This window comes from Anolis sagrei, chromosome 6 (assembly GCF_037176765.1).
Source record: "Anolis sagrei isolate rAnoSag1 chromosome 6, rAnoSag1.mat, whole genome shotgun sequence".
NCBI classification, from domain to species: domain Eukaryota; kingdom Metazoa; phylum Chordata; class Lepidosauria; order Squamata; family Dactyloidae; genus Anolis; species Anolis sagrei.
In genome coordinates, this window is record NC_090026.1 from 16,989,756 (window position 1) to 17,015,360 (window position 25,605).

Sequence of the window (25,605 nt, forward strand, 5' to 3'; positions counted from 1 at the left end):
GGCAGCTGAGCAGATGTCTGGAAACCTAAAAACCTTTTAAACTTTCCATTGCAGGTGGGGTGACCCTTGGTCTAGGGGCCACAGGAGAATGCCGACAGCATTGGCTCTCATGCGTTCAGACCCCTGACTGCCGCCTTGAGCACTGGCACACACTCACCAACGAGCTCCCAGAATCCTCTGCTTTCGGTCCTTGAGACGCCTAAAGAACTGCATCTTCCCATCCTGCCTGCCAAAAAAACAAAAAACAAGGAGGAGAGGCACAGCACCAAGGGCCCCTCCTTTGCACGAGGACGTTTGCACGTTTTCAAAATTACTTGTTGTTGGTGTCCATTTATATTATGCTCTAGGGAAGGGCTGTCCCCTCTTCGGGTCTGCTGTGCTAAGGCAATGAGGGATTATGAGGTTTGAGGGGGGAGATTATACATAGGGAGAACAATGGAGGGAAAAGAGGAGGCTAATAAGAAAGATTGTGCCACTTTTTAAAAGTCAAAATCCAAATCAATGAAAGTTTACAACACCCAGCTATTTTTCCCTGAACTCCCAGAAAATCTCTTTTTTCCCAAATTGCCCGTGGATATAAAATACAGCTTTTGATATCAACCTTTTGAATTAAGAAAAAAACAAAACAAAACAGCTTCTGGCAGACAAACCTACAGCATGGGTTTTTAAAACAGGCAAACGCAAGAAATGAAATGCACTTTAAAGCCCACGTTCTCTAACATAATTTCTTCCCAAGGTCCAAAACTTCTTTTCTCCTTGTTTCCATACCAACATCTTCCCCTGCTCTTCGTAACCTGGAATGACATATGCAATTTGCACTTCTGAACCATTAAAAAGAGTGTCCATACTCTCTTGGCTTCCTGGGTAGATTAAAGGGGCTTCCATCTGGCACATTTCTTCCTCGTAACTCAGCTTGTTAAGAGGCATATTAGCTCGACTGCTCATAACCGCTGACTTTTAAGGACAGAGAGAGAGACCCTCCGCAGCCTCCCTTCCTGCATACAGAGTGAGGAGAAAAAATATTGTGCCCTTAATGAGCCACCTCTGGCTTTCCTTCCGTCTCTTTCAGAAACGCTGACTACTTCCAGATTTTACAAAAAACATGCAAGGCCCAGTTCACCTTTCTTCTTGATATAGAGGAATTCAGGATTTCATTGAACTGTAGAGTGGGAAGGGGTCATGTAGACCAAATGCTTCTCAAACTAATTGATGAGGCAGATCAGCAGATTTTGCCCCCCTATGCCAGGGCTTGTGCCATATGTTTTTTCATATTTGCATAGTTTCTTCAAAATTCAATGCAGGTTCTATAGAAGCATTTTCATGGGCCATTTGAATCTAAACTCTCTATTTCAGGGACCTAGACCTAAAATATCCTGAATGGGTAGTTGCTTCATCTCTGCTTGGAGAACTCCACCGATGGGAGAGAACTGCTACAAGTCTCAATAATTGGCTCAGTCGCTAAACTGCTCTTTCCATCAAGAATGTTCTTCTCGTTATGCTCAACTTAACTCTATCCTCCCATAGCTTAACCTCATTAGATCGAGTTGCATCCTCTGGAGTACAAAGTATTTGCCCTCTTCTTTCTGAAAGCCCTTTGGATTTTCGAAATATGCTGTCATGACCTTCCCTGCACCTAGTCTTGTCTTTTCTGAGCGAAACCATTACTTCACTTCTTCCTCATAGCACTTACTTTTCCACATCTTTTGCCCTTCATTGTACCTATCCCAATTTATCTATTTCTTTGGAGCCCCTGGTGGTGCAATGGGTTAAACCCTTGTGCTGGCATGACTGAAAACCGACAGGTCAGAGGTTCGACTCTGGGAAATGAGGATGAGCTCCATCTGTCAGCTCCAGCTCCCCATGCAGGGACATGAGAGAAGCTTCCCACAAGGATGGTAAAACATCAAAACATCAGGGTGTCCCCTGGGCAACATCCTTGCAGATGGCCAATTCTCTCACACTAGAAGCGACTTCTCACGTTGCTCCTGACACACACACAAAAAAAATCTTATTTTTTTTAATTGTGGCAGTCAGAAGAAGGCACAGGGCTCCGAATGAGGTTGCGCTAGCACACAATGAAATGGAGCTATTACACCTTATAACTTGGGATGATAGTTCTATTAAAGCAGCCAAAATCACATTAGGTTTTATCGCAGCTGTATTGCACTGCTGCCTTGGCTTTGACTGACTACAGTCCCAAGATCCTTTTTACACCTACTGCCGCCAAGCCAGCTATTCCTCAGTCTGTAAATCTGCTTTTTTGCTTCTTTACTGCAGGACTTTTATTTCCTCTCTCAAACTCCCCATCCAGTTTAATAAGGAATAATGGGAGGAACTTTGCTAACATAGTTTTCAAATACAGCTGCAAATATCGTCCTCTAGGCCTCACTTAACTACTTGGCTGATCAAACTTTCATGGGGGGCTTTTATCAGGTGTTTTGGCTGAAATCAAGATAAATTGCATCTCTATCATTCCCACAATTTGTGAAGCTCGTAACCCAATCGTCTTAAGAATTTAAGCCTGTCAAGAATAAATCTTATTTAATCTCCTGATTCTACTTAACACTGTCCCATTGTCAGGTTGTAAACATCTTCCTACCTTTTTTTTTTTTTTTTGTATTTTTCTTCTGACTGGTTACTATAAGCAGACTGTAGTGTCCTAGATCTTCCACTTCTAATGACTGTGAACAGTCAGTTTTTTAACTTATCTCCAGACCTGTGGTACTCTAGTCATTGTCTGGGGATTGAATGCATTTATATAGGGATACATTGTGAAAGCACAACAGGAGAATTCCTAGATTGATTTTCCTCTGACATTGGAGAGCTAAACTCATTTAAGGTGCCTATTTCTGAAGCGATTCTTTACCAATCTCAAACCACAGTCCTGACTTCTTGTGAACTAATACCATTAATCCAAGGTTGCATGCAATCCTTTTGGGGGAAAGGTGAAGGTAACACACATTTTGAGCAGTTCTGCATTGCTTTTAAAACCGATTGAACACTTTACCATCCATACTGAGTAGCAGGCCTATTGTATTCTTTAGTATTCTCGGCCTTCAAACATACTCAAAAATCTATTTTCCTTGCTCTTAAAAGACAGCCTTAGCACATTCTAAGTTACAGATTTCTTGACTTTGTTCCCACAAACCTGGGAAAATCCTTTTAAACATACCTTTAAAATATTGTGCGCATTCCTTTTTGTTTCTCATCCTTTGGATGCAGTCTCACAATGACTTTTGTACGTTTCTCCCATTGTCCTTCCTTATTGGAATGATTTGCAATTGTGCCTTTAGCAATGCCTTATTTCGGAGATTAACCTGACAAATAGTGCAATTTCTGGGCATCAGTCAGGAAAGCAGGATCGGCCAATGGTCATCCGTCTTGTGTTTACAGGCCTAGAAGTAGCCAGTTTGAAGGGTGCTGGTGGTAAAATTCAAGGCAGTAGCTATCATGCATTTAGCTTATTATTATTATTATTATTATTATTATTATTATTATTATACCACTATGTGGCGAACAGGCACCATTTGAGTTTTCTGCCTCTGGTACTGAAACATCTTCATCTCTCTCTGGAGAGGCATCCATTTTTCCTCACTATTTAACTAAGCAAAATGCAGTACCAAAGTGAAAAAAACCATTAATATATAAGATATATATTTTAGAGAGAGGCAGAGTTTTCCTTCTATGCTTATAAGCTGTCATATAGATTTTAATTTCTCTTAAATCTACTCTCACCTGAATATAAAAACATAGCATGCTTTTCCCAGTTTCTAAAAACTGTATGTTCCCTGCCAACATGGTTTCTTGGTAGGTATCCCATCACCACTTACAAACATCTGTAGCAAAAATACTCCTACTAACAATAAAAATACTGCCGTAAGTAGCAAGATTCGGTGCCTACTAGGAACGGTTTAGTAAAATACATACAACTTAAAAATATGGGGATATTTCCATTTTATATAAAAAGTATCCCCATCTAGAGTCTGATGGATAATCTTCTCCACCAGATATTTTTGGAAGCACTTAAGTCTTCAAATGTTTACACAAGCAGTGAAAAACTCTTTCCTGCTTCTTAAAGAGGTTTGCTCCCTTTTTTCCGGCTCAGGAGATTTCAAGCACTTTTTCAGAATTCCTTCCCTTTTAAAGGATTTTTCCCCCTTCTTTGGTTAGAAAAAGAAGAAACGTGGAGAAATTCAGCCCATCTTGTGAAAGGATATACTCTTCTCAGATGAATTTCTCTTCATTAGTAAAAGATGAGAAAGAGTGGAAAAACCTCTTGTCTCACTCTGAGGCAAACTTTTCTAAGGGCTTACAGGGTTTAAGTGTAGAGGGAAGAGATAGGATTGGGGTTTGAGGAAGGGGAAGTGGGGAATATAGAAACTGCAACCGGAATTTTTTATATATACATATATACAAAACAAAGAGATCCCATTTATTGACTTGCATGATTTTTGGAGTCTGTAAACAAAACAAAATAAAATGGTGGGGCGCAATCCCCTTCACACACTACGGGGAAGCCTGGGTCCTTTGAGCAAGGTGCTCTGCTTTGCACCATCACTCGGGAATGTCGATTACCAATTCATCATCGCCATCGAGGGGGTCTTCTCCGCTCCCCTCCCCTGTGTCGCTGAACATCTGATGGGGCACCGTGCTGAGGATGGTGGGTGGCGGGAGTTTAGGGGTCCCTCGGGGTGAAGGGAAGGGTAAGCCCACAACAACTGGCGAACAGTCCGAGTGGGAGGCGGGAGGCATTGGGAGCTGCAGGTGGGAAGAGAGGACAAAAAAAAACATAGGTGGGACGCAGAGCCCCAAAATTCTTTCCTTTCTTGGCCCCACACTTCCCCTGATCACAGTCCCCCACTCCACTTGTGGAGAAGCAAAGTATGCTATTACATCGCATAATAGTTGCACCACCTCTTTTGGGTCCCAAAATTGGGTTTTCTTTTCCTTTCCTCATGTACTTATCACACCTTGCAAGCCATACCAATGTATGGCCTGCAGATAAACTGTATACAGTCTAGCTGGCGTGGGAAGAATCCAAACTTTCCTCATCACATGGTTTTCTGTACCAATGATAGGTTTGTGCCTGTGCATCCTGTGCTGAAGACAGTGACAATACCAGCCTTCAGACTCATAAATTTATTTACAGCACTTATATTCTACCCATCTCACCCCGAAGGGGACTCAGGGTGGGTCACAGAACATGTAAAAGGGCAAACGTTCAATGCCATTAAACAGGCAGGACAGACAACAGATAGAGGTATAATGTCAGCATTTTTCTGAACTTCGGCGTCCTGAAGGTTGTGCTCAATTCCGGCCAAGAGGGTGCTGTCGTCCATCCTCTATGATGAAGAGGATCATAGACTTCCTCCTTCCTTTCATCATTGGCATTTTCTGGTATATCCTTTATAGTGTCGTAAAATACCACCTTACTTAAATGGTGTCTAATTTCTCTACTCACAGCTCACAACTGTTTTCGAACTGCTTAGGTGGACAGTAAGCTGGGCTGAAGGTTGGGTCCTCACCCTAACCTGAGCTTCGAACTGCCAACTGTGCTAAAGCCTGGCCCAGTGAAGAGCCATAGCTGCAAGGGGAGCAAGCGCTCGGCTCAGGCTTTTAAACAGAGGCTGGATGTCCATCTGCAAGGGGTGCTTTGATTGTGCTTTTCCTACATGGAAGAGGGTTGGACTGGATGGTCCAGGTGGTCTCTTCCAATTCTATGGTTCTGTGAAGCTGTCATGGGTACAGTAAGGCATTTGATGTGGGAAGCCTGCATTCTTCCCAAACTAGCTAGTATGTATGCAGTTCGTCTTCCAGGAATACACTGATATGCAAAGAAAAGATATATTTTTCTTTGTGTAACAATCACGTATATATCTTTTCTTCCAGCAAAAGATGTGACTATTTCGTAGTGAAATATGGTGTCTCCTTAAGATCTCCTCAAAGTGAAAGAACATTTCTTGAGAGTTGTACATTCCTCCACATTTGACAGGGTTAGCGCCACAGGACCCCCATAAAAGTGAAAACCATGATTAAAAGTATTGCTTTTTAATCTGAGAGGACACCTCTAAGAATTTGTAGGTCCTCCGACACTACTCTATGGTCAACTTCTGCTGGAACCTGAATATAACATTGGACTAGGGGACTTACAGATTCTCAGAGAGAACATTTTAATCAAATACACAGAAGTCAAACTTGCAAATGTGAAGTTTGCTTCCTCATACAATAAATATTCATTGCAAGTGATCTTGCTGTCTGGTGGATTATGCCAGCTGTAGTACAAACAAAGAATAGTCTCTCTGCCTATAGAGTAGTGCTGTAGATATTTTCACCCATCAAAATTATTGATTTCTCATCTAAAAATTTCCACAGTTTCAGCAGCGAAACACCCAATTTTTATCTCAGTAGGGGTGCAAACAGATAGGAAATCAGGATGAGTGAGATATCCAAAACTGTACAAGAGGCACTACAGCATCGTGCATAGCATTAGTCCCATCCAGGAGTATATAACATATTTTTTCTTCTCAAACACCTCTAAATCTTCTTTTGTGGGTTAAAAATGACAGCTCAGTATTTGGAGTTATTCAATCCCACAAAACAATAAAAGAACCATCAGATTCAGTAATAAAAATTAGGATTTCCCCGTAGAATACTCACTGAAAGGAACCCAAACATGGAACACTTTCAGGGTTCCCTAGACAGAAATCAATGAAAGCAGAACCTTAAGAGTACAAGTACAGCCATGTCGGATCAGACCATGTCAGTCTAGTCCAACAGTCTGCTTGCACAGTGGCCAAGGAGAAAACCCACCAGTAGCAGTATAGAAGGAACTAATACATACACACCCATGTGCATGTGCTTTCAAGTTGCCGGATGATTTATGGCAACCACATGAATTTCACAGAGGTTGCTTAGATTTACTATGAAAAGGTGGTTTTGCCATTCCTTTATCAGAAGTATCACCTACAAAGCCTGTTATTCATTGGTGGTCTCCTATCCAAGTACTAACCAGGGCTGGCCCTACTTAGTTTCTAAGATCAGACAGGACCTGGTGCCTTTACGTATTTATTTATTTATTTACAGCATTTATATCCCACCCTTCTCATACTGAATATGCCAAAATATAAAACAGATGCATTCTTAACCAAAACTATCTATCTAAATGGAATACTAGCATGCACAAGTAAATATTTCCCCTAACATTAAGTCTAGTTGAGTCCGACTCTGGAGGGTGGTGCTCATCTCAATTTCTAAGTTGAAGAGCTGGCACTGTCCATAGACACCTCCAAGGTCATGTGGCTGGTATGACTGCATGGAGCACCATTACCTTCCTGCAGATGCGGTGCCTATTGATCTACTCACATTTGCATGCTGCTAGGTTGGCAGAAGCTGGGCCTAACAGCAGGAGCCCACCCCGCTCCCCAAAGTCAAACTGCCAACTTTTCAGTCAGCAAGTTCAGCAGCTCAGCGGGTTAACTTGCTGCGCCACCAGGAGGAATACTATTTGTATATATACAGGTATAGAGGCAAGTTTGAGGATGTACCTATTCTATTCTTCCCCATCTAAACACCTTTCAGATGCTTTGGACTATAAACTCCATCACCTCCAAAAATTGGGGATAATGGGAGTCACAGTCCAATATGTCTGACTGGCTGCAGCTTGGCACAGGATGTTTCTATGACAGTAGTTCTCAACCTGTGGGTCCCCAGATGTTTTGGCCTACAACTCCCAGAGATCCCAGCCAGTTTACCAACTATTAGGATTTTTGGGAGTTGTAGGCCAAAACACCTGGGGACTACTGTTCTCTATGGTCCTATTCTTCCATGTTCAATGAAATCGATGAGCAAAGAGATCAATGAGCACAACAAGTCTTACCATCAATGCTACGTAATTTAGCACATATTTATTGATCTTTATTCCAAATTATATGTTCTTCTTCTCCCATCAAACTATAACAAAGCATGACCACTGAACTTCACTCACAAACTGAATTCTGTACTATATAGTTCAGATGTCAAGATATTCAATTTAACTCCATTTTCTGAAATGGAGACAGATCTCTCTCCCACACACATACAGATACACAAACACAGACACATCCTCCTGCTGGTACCTTGAGCTTGCGGGGCCGTGGGGGCCGCCGGGCAGAACGGGTGGCGTTGGCATCAGGTTGGGGAGGGCCAGGCTCAGGCCCTAGAGCCAGGTAGTCGGAGGGAAAGGGAGCATAAGGGGGTGAGGCCAGCTGGTTTGAGCAGAGGAATGGTGGGAAGGAAAAGATGGAAGAAGAAATCAAAGTATGAATGATGAGCATGCAAGCCCCAGAAAAGGGGGGAGGCAGAATTGCAAAAACTGAAGAAACTGCTACACATATAAATATATTTGGTACTTCTGTCACCTTAATCAGGCTCCACGCTCCAGTGTTACTATTCCCCCATGTAGCACCCGCACCATTCACCCATGTAGCACCCTCCAGATGTGTGAGATTACAATACCCACAATTGCAAACCAGCATGGTCATGATGGCAATTGCCATCTAACATGCCCTTGAGGCTGCTGAGATCGATAAGGTCCCAAAAACATCCCTGTTGACTCATGGCATGCATCTACAGCTTGACACCACTTTAACTGCCCTGGCTCAATGCTATGGAATCAAGGGAGTTATAGTTTAGCGAGGCTCCAATAGTCTCTGGCAGAGAAGGCTAAACACCTTATAAAATTACAGTTCCCTGGTTTTCATAGCACTGAGCCATGGCAGTTAAAGCAGCATCAAAGTGCATTAAATTTACAGTGTAGATATAACCATGATGCATCTAATCCAATGAATGGACACTTGATTCCCACTCCTGTTTTAATCAAATGCCCTGTTTTCCTACAATGACCAATTTGATGGTTCTGGGAAGCCCATAAAAAGGACAAGAAAGCAAGAGTTCTCCTGCCCAATGTTGTCTTCACAACTGGTGTTTACCAGTATAGTGCTCCTGAACCCGAGCCCCCACGTACTGATAACAGCTGGCAGCAAAGGTTGCTGTGAGTTTTCTGGGCTGTGTGGTGATTCCCTCCTGACATTTTGCCCACATCTATGGCAGGCATCCTCAGAGGTTTTGTGAGATCTGTTGGAAACTAGGCAAATGAATGTCTAGGGTGGGAGAAAGAACTCTTCTCTGCTTGAGGAAAGTGTAAATATTGCAATTGGCCACCTTGATTAGCATTTAATGACCTTGTAGCTTCAAAGCCTGGCTGTCCGCTGGCTGGAGGATCCTTTGTTGGGAGGTGTTAACTAGCCCTGATTGATTATTTTCTGGAATTCCCCTGTTTTTGAGTGTTGCTCTTTATATACTGTCCTGATTTTAGTTTCCAACCGATGTCACAAAACCTCTGAGGATGCCTGCCATAGATGAGGGTGAAACATCAGGAGATAATGCTTCTGGAACATGGCTATACAGTCCAGAAAACTCACAGCAACCCAGTGTCTCTGGCCATGAAAGCCTTTGACAACACAGCTGACAGTAGAGTTTGGAAAAGTTATTTTTTTTGAACTAGAAGTAAAGGAATTTCTCCATCAGAAAACCACATGTGCTTCTGGGAATTGCAGATCTAAAAAAATATTTCACCAAGCTTTGGTTAATAGAATTTGGAAGATCTTTTGTCTGTTAATCTGACCAATCCTCCTTCAAAGCCATCTAAATTCACAGCCATTACATACAGCAACAAATCACATACCCAATTACACATTTTGTGGAATAGCGCTTTCTTTTCTACTTCCTCGGATCAATTTCATCAGGTGACCTCCCCAAGTTCTTTTATTATGCAATAGCCAAGGGGGGAAAAACACATACGCAATTTCCCTGTATTTTCTCCATCCCATGCATAATTTAATAAACTGCCATTGTGTATTCTGTGGTCTCTTTCTCCTCTAAATTAAAATGTCTGAAATTTTTATGTTTCTTGACAGCTGAGATGCTCCAGCTCTCTAATTGCTTTGCTTGACTGCTTTTCAACAGAAGCTCAGGCTTTCAAGGTAACGGTCCTCATCCAGAATGTTCTCCCTTTTCAGCTGAGCAGTCAATGTAACTACAGAACCACTTCTGTAGCCACAGGAGCACCATCGGTGGTTTTACTACCTGTTCTCTGTTGGACTCTTCTAGGTTTTCCAGATATTTCTATGATAGAGTTCTGCCAAAACTTACCATGGAACCACATTGGCAAATTTCTAAAGATGATACCCCTTCTAGGAAATTTTAGGTCCTCCAATATGATTTTATGGTAATTTCCAACAGAAGCCATTCATTTCACTAGAGTTTGCCATTATCTACAATTTCCTGTTTCCACATTAAGTTCAGGAATAGATCCCTCGCAGATACAGAGGTTGTAAACTATAATGTATGCAGTGCATATACATATGAAATAAAATTAACACACAAGCATAAATTGGATTTTAGAATACATAGAGAAGTGCAGCCCACTAACATCTTTCATATAGGCAACCTTTAAAGCAGTGTCTCTCAACCTGGGGATTAAGACCCCTGGGGGGGTTGCAAGGTGGGGGGTTTCGGAGGGGCTGCCAAAGACCATCAGATAACACATATTTCTCATGGTCTTAGGAACCCTTTTGGCAGAGAAGGCTGAAGATCTCTCCGCCTGTCCTTCTCTTCCTTTTTGATGTTGGTGATCTACAACTCCTAGAATTCAAAAACAGCCCTCCTCCAACCCCACCAGTATTCAATGTTGGCTTTGTAGATGCCAAGTTTAGTGCAGATCCATTGTGGACTGGGTTCAGAGTACTCGTTGACTGTAGGTTAATTATAAATCCCAATAACTACAACTCCCAAATGTCAAGATCTATTTTCCCCAAACTCCACCAGTGTTCACTTTTGGACATATTGAGTATTTGTGCCAAGTTTCGTCCAGATCCATTATTGAGTCCACAGTGCTTTCTGAATATAGGTGAAGTACAACTCCAAAACACAAGCCTAATGCCCACCAAACCTTTCCAGTATTTTCTGTTGGTCATGTGAGTTCTGTGTGCCAAGATTGGTTCGATTCCATCATTGGTGGAGTTCAGAATGCTCTTTGATTGTGGGTGAGTTGTAAATTCCAGAAACTACAATTCCCAAATCTCATGGTCTATTTTCCCCAAACTCCACTAGTGTTCACAATTAGATATATTGAAAATTCATGCCAAGTTTGGTCCAGATCCTTCATTGAGTCCACAGTGCTCTCTGAATATAGGTGAACTACAACTCCAAAACTCAAGGTCAATGCCCTCCAAACCCTTCCAATATTTTCTCTTGGTCATGGGAGTTCTGTGTGCTAAGTTTGGTTCAATTCCATCATTGGTGGAGTTTGGAATGATCTTTGATTGTAGGTGAACTATAAATTCCAGCAACTACCATAATTAGGAAATCAACCCCGCCCCCCAACCCCACCAGTATTCAAATTTGGTCATATTGTATATCTGTGCCAAATATGGTCCAGTGAATGAAAATACATCCTGTATATCAGATATTTACATGACAATTCATAACAGCAGCAAAATTACCGTTATGAAGTAGAAATGAAAATTATTTTATGGTTGGGAGTCACCACAACATGAACTGTATTAAGGGGTCGCGGCACTAGGAAGGTTGAGAATTAATGCTTTAAAGTGAAATGCTAATATCAGGTATAAGTATATCTTCTGATCTCTGAACAAGAGACATAAGAGACTCGGTTTTATGCTTTGTATTACTTATGCCTATATATTATCATCACCCTTCAAATGCTGTGTATTTGAAAGAGGTTAATTGGTCGCATCTTGCTATATATTCTAAAATCTGATTTATGGTTGTGTAATTAATTTTATTTCATATGTATGCTGTGATGGAAAACAATGAGGAGAAATGGAGATGATATGGAAAGGAGGCTAAAGGGAAAGAGGATGGGACAGCTGTTTTGAATAAGGGAACAGGAATCCATGTCTCCATAACAGCAGGGATGGGGAAAGGTTCGTCTTTTTTCCTTTTACTGTAGTTCCCAGAATTCTTCAGCTACATGGCAACTGGGCTAGCTGACAAGTGGAATTTGGGAGTATAGTCCAAACACAGGTAGCTTTTCCATACCCTCTACAACAGTTATGGGCACACTTGGGCCCTCTAGGTGTTTTGGACTCCAACTCCCACCATTCCTAACAGCCTCTGGCCCCTTCCTTTCCCCCCTCAGCTGCTTAAGAGGGCCCAAGTTTGCTCATGCCTGCTCTACAATGACAGATCTATCAGATAGGTGGAATTGCAGCAACTATTTACATTATTATTTCCTGGCAATATTTTCCTCATCTCTCTTGACTGCCATGTATTAATTAATTTCTAGTTAGCAAAATAACCTCAAAAAACTAGCAAACCAGTTTCTCTCTGGAAGAGAGATATTCAAAGCCTTTTCTGAGAATACAGAATCTGGCAACATGAGACACAATGTTTGATTTGGGTTGTCTATTTCACAACGGCCTACTAACAGAGCTCAGGAAAGTTACTCTTTCACATATTAAACTTCCAGAATGTGCCATCCAGCAAATCCTGTGATCAGGCTGGCTGAAGGATTGAAAGAGCAGTCATCCACAAGTAACTTGTTCAAACACTATTTATCAGCACTAAGGAGGCAAAGTTACTCACTGAGGTCAAGTAGGGAGAAGGCGTCCCTGAGGCTGGAAGTCCAAAGCCTGAGGTCGGCTGGAGGGAAAGCCCTGAAGATGGCGAAGAGGCAGTACCCAGCTGAGGACTTCGCTTCCTGTGGACAGAAAGAGGAATACTATGGATGAAATTTTCTCCAGCAAAGACAACCACGATGGGTAGCGGGTCCCCCTGTCTTGGTGGACCCACAGTACTAACAAAACCAGATGGATCTATTTCAATAAATGCATGAGAAGCAATCTTCTGTACTTCTAAGACAAATTGCTCTGTGCTACATGTATGAAATGGTTCTGCCAAGCCAGCAGTTGATGAGGAATATCTAGACCTCCAATCCCCACTGGACTGCAACTCCCACTGGTCTAAGACAGCAGTCAATGAAGAAAGGCAGGAGCTAACCTGCAACACTGTCTGAAATGCCAGGCACGCTTGCCATACCAGAAGAAATAGTGGAAGTTCCTTTGTGCCTCTTAACCATCATGGTCGGGAAAGACAGACAGAATTGTGTCCTGCTTTGGGATTAATTCAAATTAACAGACAGTTTAGCATGTAGTCAGTAGCAGCTGTGATGTTCTGGACTTGGGTTAAAAATATTAGAAAATTGAGGTAAAGTGGATTAAACCACTTAGTTGCTGAACTTGCTGGCCGAAAGGTCGACAGTTCGAATCCAGGTAGTGGGGTGAGCTCCTGCTGATAGCCCCAGTTTCTGCCAACCTAGCAGTTTGAAAACATGAAAATGTGAGTAGATCAATAGGTACCACTCCGGTGGGAAGGTAATGGCGCTCCATGCAGTTATGCTAGCCACATGACCTTGGAGGCTAGCATGGCAGAAAAAATGAAATGCAAAGATACAGAATGGGTGACGCCTGGCTCGAGAGCAGTACGTGTGAAAAAGATCTTGGAGTCCTCGTGGACAACAAGTTAAACATGAGCCAACAATGTGATGTGGCGGCAAAAAAAGCCAATGGGATTTTGGCCTGCATCAATAGGAGCATAGTGTCTAGATCTAAGGAAGTAATGCTACCCCTCTATTCTGCTTTGGTTAGACCACATCTGGAGTATTGTGTCCAATTCTGGGCACCACAATTCAAGAGAGATATTGACAAGCTGGAATGTGTCCAGAGGAGGGCGACTAAAATGATCAAGGGTCTGGAGAACAAGCCCTATGAGGAGCGGCTTAGGGAACTGGGCATGTTTAGCCTGAAGAAGAGAAGGCTGAGAGGAGATATGATAGCCATGTATAAATATGTGAGAGGAAGCCACAGGGAGGAGGGAGCAAGCTTGTTTTCTGCTTCCTTGGAGACTAGGACGCGGAACAATGGCTTCAAACTACAAGAGAGGAGATTCCATCTGAACATTAGGAAGAACTTCCTGACTGTGAGAGCCGTTCAGCAGTGGAACTCTCTGCCCCGGAGTGTGGTGGAGGCTCCTTCTTTGGAAGCTTTTAAGCAGAGGCTGGATGGCCATCTGTCAGGGGTGATTTGAATGCTTCTTGGCAGGGGGTTGGACTGGATGGCCCATGAGGTCTCTTCCAACTCTTTGATTCTATGATTCTATGATTCTATGAGGCGTCAACAGACAACACCGGCTCTTTGGCTTAAAAGTAGAGATAAGCACCATCCCCAGAGTTGGACACAACTAGAGTTAGTGCAAGGGGAAACCTTTACCTTTACTATGGTTATGGAAGTGATGTACAACAAATGTGGTAAGTGATCTATTCGGAATGAGGAAATATGAAATTCTGTAAATGACTGGGTTGACTGGAAATTTGAATGGGATATAATGGGGGGGGGGGGGGGGTAGAGTGAAAGAGATGGGCCTGTCATACTTAGAGTTAGTCAGTGGGTGAGACGGGGTCTTAGCTGGACTCAGGACAGGTTCAGCTAAGATTATAACAAGATTTGGAAAGTGTTAGTAAAGTGGATTTCAATTTGGATTTAGAATAATAATCATCATCATTATCATCATCATTATTTATACCCTGCCACCATCTCCCCAACGGGGACTCGGGGCAGCTTACATGAGGCCAAGCCCAAACAACAAATTACAATAAAATAAGATACAAGTTACAATAAAATAAACAACATCACAGTAAAACACAGAACATATGACTACAATAAATAAAATACCAAAAAAAGCAGTAAACCAAACATAATGATAATAGTACAATCCTATCTTATGAAATGAACCAGACTGTATCCATCTTGGTTCAGTAATCCTTCCTGCAGCCTGCCTTCACAGTCAGTTTTCCCAAGAATAAACCTGAGCTTTGGATTAACATATCCACAAGATGCTAGCAGTTTTCAGCCTCCTGCCATCTATACAATGTAATCACTCAAGAACAAAACAGTATTTTCCAGATTGCAACTAAAGCTCACATAACTTTGTTCATTGTTTCCCATTTGAACTTTGGTTGCAACTTTTCATGTGAGAACTATTGTAACCTTATTGCACCAAAATGAAACATTCACTCAAAGGAATCCATAAACAGTGTCTCTTGACTCCTGACCAAAGCAGCTCAGCTGATGTGTGCTTGATATGAGGGTAACTCCTTTGATCAAAAACAGAAAGGCCCCAAATCTATCTCCACTGTTTCCGATCTCTCCAGCAAACTGCATGACTGAATCAAGAGGCACATGGCAGACCTAATATTCCGGTGTCTGGTCCCTTAAGATATGTTTAAATATGTAAACTTTAATTATATGTTGAACTTCTGTTTAATCAACTGCTTTTGTATTATACAACAGTGCCTCTGGGATCTATTAGTTCAGTTCAGACACATGGTGGCAGCAGGGGTGATGTCTCGCTGTCAAGTCACAGGAGGGGCTCTTGCTGCTGTTACCACTTACTGAATAGAAAGGGAAAAGTGTTGGAGGCCATCAGACAATGTACCTCCAAGGAAAAAGGATAGGAGATATCACTCCACCTGTGAACCCATTTCCATCCCCTCTGAGTTACAGCAGCCCTAACCCTCTCATGGGCCTTTCCTGGCAAGATTTGTTCCACACTATCTATGAAAAATATTACAGATAACTAACTACATTCTTCCATTGTTGAATTAATTCAAAACAATCTTCACAGATTTTTTTTTAATCATGTCAGGAGTGACTTGAGAAACTGCAAGTCGCTTCTGGTATAAGAAAACTGGCCGTTTGCAAGGACGTTGCCTAGAGGACGCCCGGATGATTTGATTTTTTTTTATCATCCTTGTGGGAGACTTCTCTCATGTCCCCGCATGAGGAGCTGGAGCTGATAGAGGGAGCTCATTCGCCTCTCCCCGGATTCGAACTTGTGACCTGTCAGTCTTCAGTCCTTTAACCCACTGCGCCACTGGGGACTCCAATTAGAGAGATGATTGGCCCAAACAATCAAAATGAAGTCCAACAGGGACAAATGCAGGATACACCACTTAGACAACAACAAAAAAAGAAATTCAAAGATATAGAATGGGGGGCGATGGCTGACACAACAGAACTACGTGTGAAAAAGATCTTGGAGTCCTCGTGGGGAACAAGTTAAACATGAGCCAACAACGTCAAGCAGTGGCAAAAAAAAAGCCAATGAGATTTTGCCCTGCATAAATAGGAATCTAGTGTCTAGATCCAGGGAAGTCATGCTACCCCTCTATTCTGCCTTGGTCAAACAACACCTGGAATCATACTGTGTCTAATTCTAGGCACCACAATTGAAGGGAGATGTTGACAAGCTGGAATGTGTCCAGAGGAGGGCGATTCAAATGAACAAACCCTATGAGGAGTGGCGGAAAGAGCTGGGCATGTTTAGCCTGCAGAAGAGAAGGCTGAGAGGAGACATGATGAGTCATGTGAGGGGAAGTCATAGGGGAGGGAAGTCATATGTGAGGGGAAGTCATAGGGGAGGGAGCAAGCTTGTTTTCTGCTGCCCTGGAGACTAGGACGCAATGGAACAATGGCTTCAAACTACAGGAAAGGACATTCCACCTGAACATGAGAGCTGTGAGAGCTGTTGAGAGCATGAGAGCTGTGAGAGCTGTTCAGCAGTGGAACTCTCTGCCCTGGAGTGAGGTGGAAACTCCTTCTTTGGAGGCTTTTAAACAGAGGCTGGATGACTATCTGTCAGGGGTGCTTTGAATGTGATTTTCCTGCTTCCTGGCAGAATGGGGTTCGACTGGATGGCCTGCGAGGTCTCTTCCAACTCTATGATTCCATGATAACTGATAAGATTAAGTAATACGAACAATACTAGTTAATTTTATGAATTTAGAAGACACTTTGTAAATTTATATTAATGCTACATAACATTTACAGACCCAACCACCAAATAAAGACTCAGTGCTGGAGTCGAAACCAGCTGTGTATTGGGAAAGAATTTATCTTTCAGGAAGAAATAAGAAAATGTATTTATTGTGTATGTAACAACTAGGTATCACACTGTGAATGTAACAGTCTGATTGTGAATTGTAACAGCCTGTTTGGAATCCACACGGATTCACTGTATGTAATATGTTTAATGACATTTAACATCTTTCTATTTTTGCAGTAGATGGAGCCCCCGGTGGCACAGTGAATTAAACTGCTGAGCTGCTGAACTTGCTGACCAATCTGGGCAGCAGGGTGAGCTCCCGCTGTTAGCCCCAGCTTCTGCCAGCCTAACAGTTCGAAAACATACAAATGTGAGTACAAGATCAATAGCTACCGCTCCGGCAGGAAGGTAACGTGACTCCATGCAGTCATGCTGGCCATATGACCTTGGAGGTGCCTATAGGCAATGCCGGCACTTCGACTTAGAACCAACCGTCAGAGTCGGATACAACTGGACTTAATGTCAGGGGAAAACCTTTACCTTTAGCTATCATTGTAGCAGTGGATATTTGTCCTTTAAAATTTGTTCCTCCTTTGAGGCTAATAATATGACAGAGTCAGCCAGTGAGTTTTAGTGGCTAATTGGAGATTACAACTATGGTCTCCAGAATCATAGTCCAACACTCAAGCTGCTACAACACACTGCCCGAGACACTCACCTTTTTAAAGACTGTGGCTCGGCACCCTTAGGTATGTCCCCATCACTATTGTCGGAGGAGGCTGTTGCTTCCGAGTCTGAAATGGAGAAAAAGGAACTAGTCAATGCAGGACAGCACCATATGTGCAAAATAGAAGCATTTTTCCCAAGGAAATATCACATATGCAGGTTAGACTCAGACACAGCATGTGGCAATGGCCCAGTGCAGGGTTTCTTAAACTTTCCCACTCAGGAACCCTTTTGGCCCAAGAAATCTTTACATGAGCACAGGTATATAGCGACTTAAAATAATATAAAAATCAAACTTTTACTGATAACAAATCAGTATTTGAAAAGCTTGCTGAACATGCTGATGTTCCTTTTTGTGAAGTACAGCTAAAGCATCTTCTGTAGAGTCGACTATAAACACTGCAAGTGCTGATTTATGTTTGATTTTATGCCTATTTTATATAATAATAATAATAATAATAATAATAATAATAATAATATACTTGTTTTGCTCTATCTCCCCAAGGAGACTCAGGGCAGATTACAGAACACATATAGGGCAAACATTCAATGCCATTACACAATTGACAGACAATACGGAGGTAAGACTTTTCACATCTTTTTCCATTTCTGGCATCTGGAGGCTGTGCTCAACTCCGGCCATGGGGGGGTGGGGTGCTGTCACTCCATCTTCCATGTCAAGGAGCTTTTGTTGTCCATAGAAATCCTCCCAATCGAATCGCCGGCATGTCCTTATGGGCACCTTTATTACCTCCCCACTTAAAGCGGCACTTATTTATCTACTCACAATTCTGATTTTGATCTGCCATGTGCGCAGGAGCTGGGGCTGACGATGGGCGCTCATCTTGACCTGGGCTTGAACTGCCAACATTGGCAGGATTTTCTGCAGCTTAGCGGTTTAACCCACTGTGTTAAGCCCTGGGTATATGTATATATCCAGGATCATGTAAAAATTACTTGGGCGGAAAGGGGTCATGAGTGGAAAAGATTTAAGGCCTCAAGGCAGAGTAGAATCTGAACTCAGCTGTCTTGTTGAAATATGAAATATGAGTCTTCCTACATCCTACTGACTCTTCTGTGTGAGTCCTTCCATGTTTTCCAGTCAACTTTATGTTTTGCATTGCTCACACTTTGGTTTAGGGGAAAATGTCCAAAAGTCATACTGATTATTTCAGAAGACATAAAAGTGGGATCCATGGGCCACATGTAGTCCACATCCTATAAGTCACATTTTTCCCCAACATGGTCCCCCTGCCCCTCTAAGATGCATTGGACTACCATGCCCATGTAACAACTTTTTTTCTTTTCCTTGTTTGTATGTTATTTCCTGTTTAATTGTGTGGCACTTATTTTGAAGGTAGTTTTTATACTCCTGAAACTTCATTTTTGTGGCTGCCACAAACTATGTTGAATTGGTTGAGTCTCTAGGAGATATGGGCCCCCTGGTGGCATAGTGGATTAAACCGCTGAGCTGCTGAACTTGCTGACCGGAAGGTTGGTGGTTCGAATCTGGAAGTGGGGTGAGCTCCCACTGTTAGGCCCAGCTTCTGCCAACCTAGCAGTTTGAAAACATGAAATGTGAGTAGATCAATAAGTACCACTTTTATCGGGAAAGAAAAGGCACTCCGTACAGTCATTCCAGCCATATGACCTTGGAGGTGTCTATGGACAACACCGGCTCTTCGGCTTAGAAATTGAGATGAGCACCACCCCCCAGAGTCAGACACAACTAGACTTCATGTCAAAGGGAAATCTTTACCTTTACTATGAGATATTCATTGAAAAACTATAGTAAAATGTGCTGCAGGATGTCCTGCAAAAACAAAGTTTTTGCAGTTTAATCAACTTTTTCCATGTTTATATGATAGAACTAATTAGGAAAAGACATTTCTAACCCAGGAACAAAAATCGCGTTACATAGTGAAATCTTGAGAGATGGTAGTTCAAAACGTCACTGAAAGCTTGAGGAAAGCTTCCCTAAATATGTATTACATTCTTTCTACAGATAAGATCACGAGGAAGGAGGGAAGGATGGAGGGATATCCTGCTATATATGAATTAAGTAAGGAATCTGTAGCAGGTATTTATAAGAATCATGTGTCTGAATATTCACATGAATCCTAGTCTGAACTGGAATCAAAAGAGTATCTGAAAACCCTGAATCACAAGTGTTGGTTTTTCAGATCTGTATACAACAAAAATCTTAAAAGGGCAGCACCCACCCTTAACTGAATCATATTAAAACATGGTTGTAGAAGCAGCTGAGACATGTGAACGCAGGCAGCAACAAGAGCCAGGCAATGTTGTGTGTCGCACTGAATGCCAGTACATCGGATACAATACGTCAGAAAAACTACCGCTGATCTTTGCATGAGCCATAAATAGCAATCATCAACAAAAAGGTGGAACAACTCATAAGGCATTTTAATTATGAGGAGAACAGCCTTCCAAACAAGGCAACATTTCCAACAGCGATGCTACCTCTGACTCAACATTTCTTCAAATCCGAAGGAACATTTGCATTTACAGACTTAAAACCTTGGCACCTCCTGACCTTAATTTAGAGGATAATATCACTCTCTCTTTAAATACCATGCTAATGATGCTGCTTGTTAGCTTCAATCCAAGCATCGCTGAAGCTGAAACATCTAAAATGATTCATTTTGGTTTGTTGTTAAGTGCCTACGAGTCAACTCCAATTTATGCTAGGGTTTTCTTGGCAACATATATTCAACCATTCCTCCAAGGCTGAGAGTTTGACCTGCATAAGATTCCGGAAGGGATTCATATCAGTCTCTCCCAGAGTCCTAGCTCAAACTACTAAACAATGAACTTATTATAAAATATATATACATTAATAAATACATATAAATATCTGTTATCATGTCAATCAATTTCACAGTATGACTTACCTAATCAATTTTCTGGGCAACTATATTTCTAGGATCCTAGTTTTATGTGCTTACTATGTTGCTGAGATGTTTTATTGACCTATTACTCATTTCCTTGCTCTTCTACTAAGCAAACAATAAATGTTAATTACTCAGTACTTATTGAAGTTATACGTAAGTTTATGGATAAATATGTCTTCTGTGAGAACCTGGATTAATTTATTTAAGTTATATAAAAGTGTGTATTTCACACTACTGGTGCCTGTGCATCACAGCAGTTTAAAAGTCACAATATACTATGAAGCCATATGTTCAGTTAAAAATAACCTTACTATACAAAGCCATAAAGGCAAGATAAATATAGAAGCACTATGTTCTGTATTTGGAATCAGTCCTTATCTTTTTGTTTGTTTGTTTTCTTCTTTGACTATACATTATTGTTTCATTATTAGCAAATTTTCATTTCATGTTGTCAATTCAATGTTGTCAGATTTCTATATTTTAATTCTATGGAGACCACCCTCACTGCCATATAGCGCCCAATTGGAAGGAAGTTTTGTAAGCTTTGAATTTACCTGATGAGTCTTCATCCACATTTTCATACTGGAGAAGGCGATCAAGTAGAAAACTGGAAAGAGGAAATGGGCAGAAGGCGAGGAAGTGACATCAACTTAGAACCAGTATTTTTCCTGACAGGGAACAATCAAGGCTTCAGGCTTGCTCTGGGCTTGTGCCATTAATGTAACTCAGCAATGAGATGCCCACACTGAGCCTCTTTTTAAAAACCCTTCTTATTGTATATTATTACTTTGTCCTGGTATAAAAAATAGATTTTGCTAAGGAACTATAAGTGGTGTTTGACAGAAATTAAACCTTTCTTCCAAATCCAATACTACCCTCATTCCAGCTCCTACCAGTTAGTGAGTTACAGCTTTAAGTATTTAGAATCATAGAGCTGGAAGAGACCCAAGGACTATCCAGTTCAGCCACCTACCAAGCAGAAACATGCAATCAAAGCACTCCCAACAGATGGCCATCCAGCCTCTGCTTAAAAACCTCCAGAGAAGGAGACTCCACCATGCTCCAAGGCCTCATAGCCTACAATCAGACCTTACCATCAGGAAATATTCCTAATGTTTAGGTGGAATCTCTTTTATTGCAACTTGGGGCCCTTCCACACAGCCCTATATCCCAGAATATCAAGGCAGAAAATCTCACATTATTGGAGTGTGGATTCAGATAACACAGTTCATATTCAGGGATTTTCTGCCTTGATATTCTGGGATATAGGGCTGTGTGGAAGGACCCACAAATCCACTGCTTTGTGTCCTAGTCTCTAGAGCACTAGAAAACAAGCTTTCCCCCTTCTCAATGTGACATTTCAGTCTCGAGTTTGCAGATGTCCTTTTCTGCCAGAGGAGAACTTCGCCTGTTGAATTTCCTCCACCATGCAAGGGTTAAGGACCCAAGAGACTAACAGAAACAAAACGAGAACCCGTACCCTGTCTTCATTTTCATATACTAGCCCCATATCTTCCCAAGCCTACAGCTATCCCCATTTTAACATTCTTTCCATCCATTGCCCCAACTTGTTAGCTCACCTTTTATCTCGTGAAACTTTCAAGAGTTTTCGCTGAGCTTTCCTCAGTTCTTCTTGAAAACATTCTTGTTCCTGAGAAGAATAGAGCACAGCACGAAATGAGCCAGGAAACTGCTTATGTCAAAAGGGCCATGCCTTTTAACCTCTTCTCCAGTTGGTTCTTGTCTTAGGGTTAGCCATCGGCATGAGGAAACAGCCTTAGGGAGCAGTTTTAGAGAGTCATTAGGGCAACAAATTATCAGTTATTTCACAGACTGTTATTCCAGGTGATATCTGACCAAAAAAGAACAGAGTAGTACTGTTACTAGACAATATTTCTATTGATGCAGCCTAGAATCACATTAGCTTTTTAGCTGCCACATCACACTGATGACTCAGACCCCTTATACACTACCAAATAATCAAGATTATCAAAGCAGATAATCCAGATTATCTGCTTTGAACTGGATTATATGAGTCTACGCTGTCATATAATCCAGTTCAAAGCAGATAATCTGGATTTTATATGACAGTGTTGAAGGGGCCTCACATTCAGCCTGTGATGTATTAAGACTCCTAGATATGGCTCAATCAGTCTGTGTCACTTTATCCATACCACAGGGGGAAAGCAAGATCAATTTCCAAGTGCTCAGTGGAAGGCAGTTTTTATTTAAAAACATATGCTGATGTTTCATGTAACTGTAACATGATGCATTTTATAAATATTACAATATATGGCACTTAGTTTATTCCTAATGTTTACAGCTTGGCCATGTTTACAGTAATTTACCGCCATGGTTAGAGGACCGCAGTCCAACTGAATCTGAGTTTTTATATGTGCATATGTTTTATTTTATTGTATTTTATATTGTACTCATTCTTATGGTTTGTTTTTAGGCACTTTAGGTCTGTAAGTCCCTCCGAGGAGATGGTAGTGGGATATAAGAATAACGTTGCTGTTGTTGTTATGTGTCATCCTTTATGATTTTTAACATACCCAGAACCATGGATAATTGCCAACCCTATTGAAACAAAGGACTTCTGGCCCAAGAATATCCTCCAGGGGAAGTTGGCCATAAGAGTCATGCTATAAATGTCTGAAATATATTTCTTCATGCCAAGACAGCTCTAGCAAAAGATAGTGTATCTCCTTTGAATTAGTGCCTGAAGGACATAATGGGTCTGATGAGGAAAAACAAACTGAAACTGAATCCAGGCAAAACAGATGTGCTTGCCATCAAGGATCCTACTTCTTATAGCAACACCAGAGGCACTCCAAGTGGCCAGCTACTGATCGAAAGACATTTAATATAATGCCAAGTTCTTTTAAAACTTTGTGTTTTTTTTAAATACATTACCACAGTACCCTTGGTGCACTCCAGATATGATAAATAAATAAATCTGGGGATGGAGGTGTGTCATGCAGTTCTGGATGAGATTACACTCCCCCTGAAAGACTGTGTCCACAACTTGGATTCATCTCTCCAAACGTCAGCCCATGTAGATGCAATGGTCAGGAGTGTTTATTATCAGCTTCGGCTGAATCTGAGGACCTAAAGATGGTGGAGTACATGCTGGTAACCTCGTGGTTGGACTTCTGCAATGCACTGTACATTGGGCTACCTCTGTACCAAGTTTGGCAACTTCAATTAATACAAAACATGGCAACCAGTCTGGTTACAGAAACATCCAGGAGTGAGCATATTACACCCATATTAAAATGACTCCACTGACTTCCAATTAGTTTCTGGGGAGAGTAAAGCCCTACATGATTTGGGTTCTGGTTACCTGCAAGATCGTCTTCTCTTGTACAATCTGCCCCAAACACCCCTCTGGGGGTGGCTACTCTAGCCTGACAGAACCTGACTGATGATTGTCACCCAGAGGACCTTGTGGAATGATCTGCCAGAAGAGAGCCCATAGCTAAATGAACTGTCGGAATTTAAAACGCAATTGAAGACCCATCTCTTCTGGCATGCCGATCCAGGCAATTTTCATTCATGGGTTTTGATTTACATTCTATTGCCATTATATGTCAATTCTGTATCTGTGGTTTTTTAAAATTTTGGTGTATTTATCAATGTAATTTATTGTATATATTTTATGTTCCTATGTTTTATAATCTGCCTCGAGCCAATCAGGAGAAGTTAATAATAAATTGTTATTATTATTATCTCTTATTTTAAAAATATATATCTGTTTTTCACTTTCAGCAAACAAGATCGCTATGCTGGCTGTTGTATTGGATGACATGTCGGACACTTCCCAAGGGTCTAGGACTGTGTGATGTATCAACGAATAATGCATGTAGATCCCAGTAGGGTGGCCTTTTGCAGCTGACAGATGGTAATTTTGTCAGTGCTGATTGTGTTTAAGTGCAGACCATGGTCTTTTCTCTAACATCGCTTGCGCATATATATTGAATTAAAGGCCTTAATGTTAATAATTAGTAAAGTGAGAAAATGATAAAAGTAGTCATAAAAGGGGGAGTTGTAGTTTTGCTAGGCTACAGAGCAGGCATGGGAAACTTCAGTCCTCCAAGTGTTTTGGACTTTAACTCCCACAATTTCTAACAGCCCAAGTTAGGAATTTAAGGCATTAGCATTAATAATTAGTAAAGAGAAATAATTAAAAAGTAATCATGAAAGGGTGAATTGTAGCTTTGCTAGGCTACAGAGCAGGCATGGGCAAACTTGGCCCCTCCAGGTGTTTTGGACTTCAACTCCCACAATTCCTAAATTGTGGGAGTTGAAGTCCAAAACACCTGGAGGGCCCAAATCAGGAGTTAAAAGTCCATAACGTTAATAATAGTACAGTGAGATAATAATAAAAGTAATCATGAAAGGGGGAGTTGCAATTTTAATAGGCTACAGAGCAGGCATAGGCCAGCTTGGGCCCTCCAGGTGTTTTGGACTTCAACTCCCACAATTCCTAACAGCCTACCGGCTGTTAGGAATTGTGGGAGTTGAAGTCCAAAACACCTGGAGGGCCCAAGCTGGCCTATGCCTGCTCTAGATCCTTCTCTGCCAAACTACAACTCCCAGGACTCCACAGCATGGAGCCCTGGCAGCTCAAATGAGGCCTAGCTCCCCTCCTGAAGCCTGCGTTCCCTCCTCTCCTTCCCCTCCTTCCTCTTACGTAGATCAGGAACTTGAGCCTCCGCTTCAGGGCCCGGTAGCGCCGCTTGTAGCCCCCTCCGCCGGGCTCCGGCTCCCCTGCCCCGTTCATGCCTGCTGGGGAGAGCATTCAGCCCGGACTACACTCCCCATTAGGCCTCAGAGAGGAGGAGGAGAAGGAGGAGGTTGAGGAGGCGCAAGACTACGACTCCCGACATGCAACTGGCCTGTAACAGGAAGTGACGCAATATCAAAACTTCCGGTTCTTGGAGTATTTTGATTTCCAAAGGCCTAAAAGCAGGGAGAGGTATACCCTGAACGCGCTCTCATTGGCTGGCTTCCCCCACAGGCC

At 41.9% G+C, this 25,605-nt stretch overlaps 2 protein-coding genes across 6 annotated transcripts in view; one reads left to right on the forward strand and one right to left on the reverse strand.

Moving 5' to 3' along the window:
• DOC2A (double C2 domain alpha) overlaps positions 1-4,506 on the forward strand; it is an 84,783-nt gene extending 80,277 nt beyond the window's left edge. For all 4 annotated transcript variants that reach the window (XM_060780245.2, XM_067469833.1, XM_060780243.2 and 1 more), the window contains exon 11: positions 55-4,506. In XM_060780245.2, the coding sequence (XP_060636228.1) occupies positions 55-194 (140 nt within the window). In that variant the 3' untranslated portion in view covers positions 195-4,506. The remainder of the gene's footprint in view (positions 1-54) is intronic.
• Positions 4,412-25,493, reverse strand: INO80E (INO80 complex subunit E). 2 transcript variants are annotated; one of them, XM_060780246.2, is made up of 7 exons: positions 25,276-25,491; positions 22,160-22,230; positions 21,134-21,186; positions 17,660-17,735; positions 12,646-12,760; positions 8,115-8,243; positions 4,412-4,758 (listed from the first exon to the last, which is right to left on the reverse strand). In XM_060780246.2, exons 1-7 carry the CDS (start codon positions 25,381-25,383, stop codon positions 4,555-4,557), a joined length of 756 nt encoding a protein of 251 aa, XP_060636229.1. In that variant the 5' UTR covers positions 25,384-25,491; the 3' UTR covers positions 4,412-4,554. The 2 variants fall into 2 exon arrangements, with proteins under 2 accessions (XP_060636229.1, XP_060636230.1); XM_060780247.2 differs by lacking the exon at positions 8,115-8,243 and having other exon boundaries at positions 25,276-25,493.
• Between the last annotated feature and the right edge of the window lie 112 nt (positions 25,494-25,605).